Source organism: Oncorhynchus keta, chromosome 4, assembly GCF_023373465.1.
Source record: "Oncorhynchus keta strain PuntledgeMale-10-30-2019 chromosome 4, Oket_V2, whole genome shotgun sequence".
NCBI lineage: Eukaryota > Metazoa > Chordata > Actinopteri > Salmoniformes > Salmonidae > Oncorhynchus > Oncorhynchus keta.
In genome coordinates this window covers 14,793,984-14,801,412 of record NC_068424.1, presented here as the reverse complement: position 1 = coordinate 14,801,412, position 7,429 = coordinate 14,793,984, and the positions used below count along the sequence as shown (strand labels likewise).

General features: G+C 49.1%; 1 protein-coding gene across 1 annotated transcript in view; it reads right to left on the bottom strand.

Annotated features, from left to right (window-relative positions):
* LOC118382398 (RAB11-binding protein RELCH homolog) overlaps positions 1 to 7,429 on the bottom strand; it is a 99,311-nt gene that overhangs the window by 17,994 nt on the left and 73,888 nt on the right. The window contains exons 23-24 of the mRNA XM_052501122.1: positions 3,392 to 3,474; positions 1,697 to 1,760 (exon numbers count right to left, since the gene is read on the bottom strand). Coding sequence (XP_052357082.1) covers positions 1,697 to 1,760; positions 3,392 to 3,474 — 147 coding nt within the window. The remainder of the gene's footprint in view (positions 1 to 1,696; positions 1,761 to 3,391; positions 3,475 to 7,429) is intronic.

The window sequence follows — 7,429 nt, the reverse complement described above, 5'->3', positions numbered from 1 at the left end:
CTGACAAGGTACAAATCCGTCGTTCTTCCCCTGAACAAGGCAGTTAACCCACTGTTCCTAGGCTGTCATTGAAAATAAGAATTTTTCTTAACCAACTTGCATAGTTAAATAAAAAAATAAAAAATTCAAACTCAATCAGCATGACAGAGTGATCTCCAGCCTCGTCCTCGTCAACACTCACACCTGTGTGGGGATAGGGCTGTCTACTGCCCCCGCTGGAGTAATTGCGTGCCCATAGTAAACATAATTTTTTTTGTCAAAAGTTGCTAATATATGCAAATAAAAAATATTATTGAATAGAAAACACTCTAAAGCTTCTAAAACCGTTTAAATTATGTCTGTATGTAAAGCAGAACTCTCAGGGCAGTCATTCTCCCAAACTCTCTCTTGTCATCATAAAAGTTGGCCCAAATTTGACGTCATCGCCCCCACCCTTCCCAAGCAGTTACAGGTCTGGGAACAGTCTCTCTGTCTCCAGCGCGATCTCAGCTTTCAATGGGGCTTCTCATTGTGAGAATCGCGCGCTCACGAGAGTTTTGGCGGGCCGAAACCTTTCGGTCACGCGAAAAAACAGGTCACTTTTATGCGCGCTCTGCTCAGGTCCTGTCTTTTTTCCAAGATCGATTATACAATGCATGCGTTTCTGTACACCTTTATAACATGTTAAAGCTTGATTATGAAGTTAGTTTGACAAGTTTAATCGAAATATAATATGTAAGTTCGACGTTTTGGTGCGCATCCACTTGACTTTTGGCTACATTTCAACCGAAATGTGTGGTGTTTGAGAACCGAAAGACACAGACTGCAAAACTAAACGCTGTTTTTGGTAAGTATAATTCCTTCCAGGTCTTCTGATGGAAGAACAGCAAAGGTAAGGGAATATTTATGTGGTAAATTTGGCTTTATGTGGACTCCAAGATAGAGGAGCCATAATGCTACTTTTTGAGCGCCGACTCATAGTATAGCCTAGTGAACGAAACCTGTAACGTTAAAAATAAATGTAACACAGCGATTGCATTCAGAAGAAGTGTATCTAACTATATATGTAGAACATGCATATTTAGTCAAAGTTTATGATGTGTATTCCTTGTTAGCTGACGTTATCTGCCGGAGCTATCGTCATTTCTCAGGACATTTGAGTAGCATTTTTTGAACGATGCATCATTTTAAACAGAGATTTATGGATATATATAGCATATTATTGAAAAAAACATAAATGTACTGTGTAACATGTTATATTACTGTCATCTGATGAAGATTTCAAAAGGTTAGTGCATTATTTTTCTTTTAATCCTGCGTTTGTTGATTGCATATTTTTTTCAACATGGCTATGCAAATTAGCTGTGTCTTCGGTGGTGGTTTGACATAAATATGTGCTATGTTTTCGCCGTAAAACATTTTAGAAATCGGACTTGCTGGGTAGATAAACAAGGTGTTTATCTTTCATTTGAGCCATTGGACTTGTTAATGTGTCTCAAAACTTCTGGCCACGACTGTATGTAAACTTGTGACCCACTGGGAATGTGATGAAAGAAATAAAAGCTGAAATAAATCATTCTCTCAACTATTATTCCGACATTTCACATTCTTAAAATAATTTGGCTAAGGTGTATGTAAACTTCCGACTTCAACTGTACGTTCATGCATGTGTGTAGTATGTACATGTACATCTGTTTGTAAATATTGACGTTGGTACCTCTTTGTGCGTGACCATCTCCATGATGGTACCAAAGGCAGGGATAGTAGAGATCCTAACTGACCTGTAAACCAGACAGGAGTTACAATAGAGACAGTGCTCAGCTTTATAAACACTACAAGGTGCAGCTCTGACAATAACAATATAAAACTGACCAACACCGAGGAAGAGGTTACGAGAGAGAGAGAGAGAGAGAGAGAGAGAGAAAGAGGTTACGAGAGAGAGAGAGAAAGAGGTTACGAGAGAGAGAGAGAGAGAGAGAGAGAGAGAGAGAGAGAGAGAGAGAGAGAGAGAGAGAGAAAGAGGTTACGAGAGAGAGAGAGAGAGAGAGAGAGAGAGAAAGAGGTTACGAGAGAGAGCGAGAAAGAGGTTACGAGAGAGAGAGAGAAAGAGGTTACGAGAGAGAGAGAGAGAGAGAGAGAGAGAGAGAAAGAGGTTACGAGAGAGAGAGAGAAAGAGGTTACGAGAGAGAGAGAGAAAGAGGTTACGAGAGAGAGAGAGAGAGAGAGAGAGAGAGAGAGAGAGAGAGAGAGAAAGAGGTTGAGAGAGAGAGAGAGAGAGAGAGAGAGAGAGAGAGAGAAAGAGGTTGAGAGAGAGAGAGAGAGAGAGAGAGAGAGAGAGAGAGAGAGAGAGAAAGGTTGAGAGAGAGAGAGAGAGAGAGAGAAAGAGGTTGAGAGAGAGAGAGAGAGAGAGAGAGAGAGAGAGAGAGAGAGAGAGAGAGAGAGAGAGAGAGGGAGGAAGGAATAGGTTAGAAGGGAAGTTTAGGAGGGAGAGAGGAAGGAAGAGGTTAGGAGGGAGAGGGGAGGTTAGGAGGGAGAGAGAGGTGAAGACAATCAGGACCTGAGGGTTGGAGGAGGGATCTGCTAAAAAGTGGGTGAGGAGGAGGAAAGGGGGTAAGATATTACAGCTGAGCATGCTGGGATACCTCGAAATGCAGCCAATCAGAGAACGGGTTGAGTTAGTGTTGCAGACTGATGATGCGACGAACATGATTGGGTAGTTACTAGACGGTTATGCCAGAAAGGACAAAATCACCTATATCTTCAGTACATTAGATATTTGATATTAATTGACTATAGTTAAGGTTTGGGCTTATGAAATGGTTTAGGTTAGAGGTAAGAATTTGGGTTAGTGTTTAAAATCACATTTTATATTTAGAACGCATCCTACTTCTGTCCTTTCAAGCACGGTTATATGGTGATGCCGGGTTGTGGGTTAGTGACGCAGGCTGGTGACCCAATAATAACTTGTGATGGTTAATGTCGCACACTGATGATGCGTGGTGTTAGTGACAGTCAACATTAACGTCACAGAACCGGTCGATCGCACCTCAACCTCTACAGGAAGAAACCCCAAAGAATAGTTTTTTTTTACCTATAGTCAGACAGACTTGAAACCATCTGACAGAGCAAAGAAAATATACATTTTTAGAGAGAGCACCTACTTTGTACTGGGCCCATGCTGTAGTGCCTCAGTGTCTCTATCCCTGAGTTTGAGACACAATTTAGTTCAATTCAGTCAAGTTCACGTTATTTACCTTTGAGTCGTATTTGTTTCGCATTCTGAGCTCTTTGATTGTCTGCCCCAATCAAATCAACTATTAAACAAATCAAAATCTCCTGATGATGTGGGGTTCTTCCCGCGAGGTGGAGGTAGGGTCAAGGTGGCCAGACCAGGCCGCAATGGGAAACTTACATTTCAGGGTCGCTGGAGAGAGTGATGAGAGCGGGCACCACCCTCTGAGCCACCAGCGTCTCATTCACCCCCTTCACCAGCAGCTGAATGGACAACACAGCCGAAAGGTCACAGTGATGTCACAGCCCAGGGCATGGACAGAGCCAGCAGTGTCATGGTAACACGCCGAAAGAGAGAGAGGTGGGGGATTAAGAAAAACAGAAAGAAAGTGATAAACAACAACAAGAAGTAACAGCATGACACACACACTATGCGATGGTGGGAGGGGGGAGAGGGGTGTCTATACCACTACGACAGCGAAGGGGGGTGTCTATACCACTACGACAGCGAAGGGGGGTGTCTATACCACTACGACAGCGAAGGGGGTGTCTATACCACTACGACAGCGAAGGGGGTGTCTATACCACTACGACAGCGAAGGGGGTGTCTATACCACTACGACAGCGAAGGGGGTGTCTATACCACTACGACAGCGAAGGGGGTGTCTATACCACTACGACAGCGAAGGGGGTGTCTATACCACTACGACAGCGAAGGGGGTGTCTATACCACTACGACAGCGAAGGGGGGTGTCTATACCACTACGACAGCGAAGGGGGTGTCTATACCACTACGACAGCGAAGGGGGTGTCTATACCACTACGACAGCGAAGGGGGTGTCTATACCACTACGACAGCGAAGGGGGTGTCTATACCACTACGACAGCGAAGGGGGGTGTCTATACCACTACGACAGCGAAGGGGGTGTCTATACCACTACGACAGCGAAGGGGGTGTCTATACCACTACGACAGCGAAGGGGGTGTCTATACCACTACGACAGCGAAGGGGGTGTCTATACCACTACGACAGCGAAGGGGGTGTCTATACCACTACGACAGCGAAGGGGGTGTCTATACCACTACGACAGCGAAGGGGGTGTCTATACCACTACGACAGCGAAGGGGGTGTCTATACCACTACGACAGCGAAGGGGGTGTCTATACCACTACGACAGCGAAGGGGGTGTCTATACCACTACGACAGCGAAGGGGGGTGTCTATACCACTACGACAGCGAAGGGGGTGTCTATACCACTACGACAGCGAAGGGGGGTGTCTATACCACTACGACAGCGAAGGGGGTGTCTATACCACTACGACAGCGAACTACGGGGGGTGTCTATACCACTACGACAGCGAAGGGGGTGTCTATACCACTACGACAGCGAAGGGGGTGTCTATACCACTACGACAGCGAAGGGGGTGTCTATACCACTACGACAGCGAAGGGGGTGTCTATACCACTACGACAGCGAAGGGGGTGTCTATACCACTACGACAGCGAAGGGGGTGTCTATACCACTACGACAGCGAAGGGGGTGTCTATACCACTACGACAGCGAAGGGGGTGTCTATACCACTACGACAGCGAAGGGGGTGTCTATACCACTACGACAGCGAAGGGGGTGTCTATACCACTACGACAGCGAAGGGGGTGTCTATACCACTACGACAGCGAAGGGGGGTGTCTATACCACTACGACAGCGAAGGGGGTGTCTATACCACTACGACAGCGAAGGGGGTGTCTATACCACTACGACAGCGAAGGGGGTGTCTATACCACTACGACAGCGAAGGGGGTGTCTATACCACTACGACAGCGAAGGGGGTGTCTATACCACTACGACAGCGAAGGGGGTGTCTATACCACTACGACAGCGAAGGGGGTGTCTATACCACTACGACAGCGAAGGGGGTGTCTATACCACTACGACAGCGAAGGGGGTGTCTATACCACTACGACAGCGAAGGGGGTGTCTATACCACTACGACAGCGAAGGGGGTGTCTATACCACTACGACAGCGAAGGGGGTGTCTATACCACTACGACAGCGAAGGGGGTGGGGTGTCTATACCACTACGACAGCGAAGGGGGTGTCTATACCACTACGACAGCGAAGGGGGTGTCTATACCACTACGACAGCGAGGGGGGGTGTCTATACCACTACGACAGCGAAGGGGGGTGTCTATACCACTACGACAGCGAAGGGGGTGTCTATACCACTACGACAGCGAAGGGGGTGTCTATACCACTACGACAGCGAAGGGGGTGTCTATACCACTACGACAGCGAAGGGGGTGTCTATACCACTACGACAGCGAAGGGGGTGTCTATACCACTACGACAGCGAAGGGGGTGTCTATACCACTACGACAGCGAAGGGGGGTGTCTATACCACTACGACAGCGAAGGGGGGTGTCTATACCACTACGACAGCGAAGGGGGGTGTCTATACCACTACGACAGCGAAGGGGGGTGTCTATACCACTACGACAGCGAAGGGGGTGTCTATACCACTACGACAGCGAAGGGGGGTGTCTATACCACTACGACAGCGAAGGGGGGTGTCTATACCACTACGACAGCGAAGGGGGGTGTCTATACCACTACGACAGCGAAGGGGGTGTCTATACCACTACGACAGCGAAGGGGGTGTCTATACCACTACGACAGCGAAGGGGGTGTCTATACCACTACGACAGCGAAGGGGGTGTCTATACCACTACGACAGCGAAGGGGGTGTCTATACCACTACGACAGCGAAGGGGGTGTCTATACCACTACGACAGCGAAGGGGGTGTCTATACCACTACGACAGCGAAGGGGGTGTCTATACCACTACGACAGCGAAGGGGGTGTCTATACCACTACGACAGCGAAGGGGGTGTCTATACCACTACGACAGCGAAGGGGGTGTCTATACCACTACGACAGCGAAGGGGGTGTCTATACCACTACGACAGCGAAGGGGGTGTCTATACCACTACGACAGCGAAGGGGGTGTCTATACCACTACGACAGCGAAGGGGGTGTCTATACCACTACGACAGCGAAGGGGGGTGTCTATACCACTACGACAGCGAAGGGGGGTGTCTATACCACTACGACAGCGAAGGGGGGTGTCTATACCACTACGACAGCGAAGGGGGGTGTCTATACCACTACGACAGCGAAGGGGGGTGTCTATACCACTACGACAGCGAAGGGGGGTGTCTATACCACTACGACAGCGAAGGGGGGTGTCTATACCACTACGACAGCGAAGGGGGGTGTCTATACCACTACGACAGCGAAGGGGGTGTCTATACCACTACGACAGCGAAGGGGGTGTCTATACCACTACGACAGCGAAGGGGGTGTCTATACCACTACGACAGCGAAGGGGGTGTCTATACCACTACGACAGCGAAGGGGGGTGTCTATACCACTACGACAGCGAAGGGGGTGTCTATACCACTACGACAGCGAAGGGGGGTGTCTATACCACTACGACAGCGAAGGGGGGTGTCTATACCACTACGACAGCGAAGGGGGGTGTCTATACCACTACGACAGCGAAGGGGGGTGTCTATACCACTACGACAGCGAAGGGGGTGTCTATACCACTACGACAGCGAAGGGGGTGTCTATACCACTACGACAGCGAAGGGGGTGTCTATACCACTACGACAGCGAAGGGGGTGTCTATACCACTACGACAGCGAAGGGGGTGTCTATACCACTACGACAGCGAAGGGGGTGTCTATACCACTACGACAGCGAAGGGGGTGTCTATACCACTACGACAGCGAAGGGGGTGTCTATACCACTACGACAGCGAAGGGGGTGTCTATACCACTACGACAGCGAAGGGGGTGTCTATACCACTACGACAGCGAAGGGGGTGTCTATACCACTACGACAGCGAAGGGGGTGTCTATACCACTACGACAGCGAAGGGGGTGTCTATACCACTACGACAGCGAAGGGGGGGTGTCTATACCACTACGACAGCGAAGGGGGTGTCTATACCACTACGACAGCGAAGGGGGTGTCTATACCACTACGACAGCGAAGGGGGTGTCTATACCACTACGACAGCGAAGGGGGTGTCTATACCACTACGACAGCGAAGGGGGTGTCTATACCACTACGACAGCGAAGGGGGTGTCTATACCACTACGACAGCGAAGGGGGTGTCTATACCACTACGACAGCGAAGGGGGTGTCTATA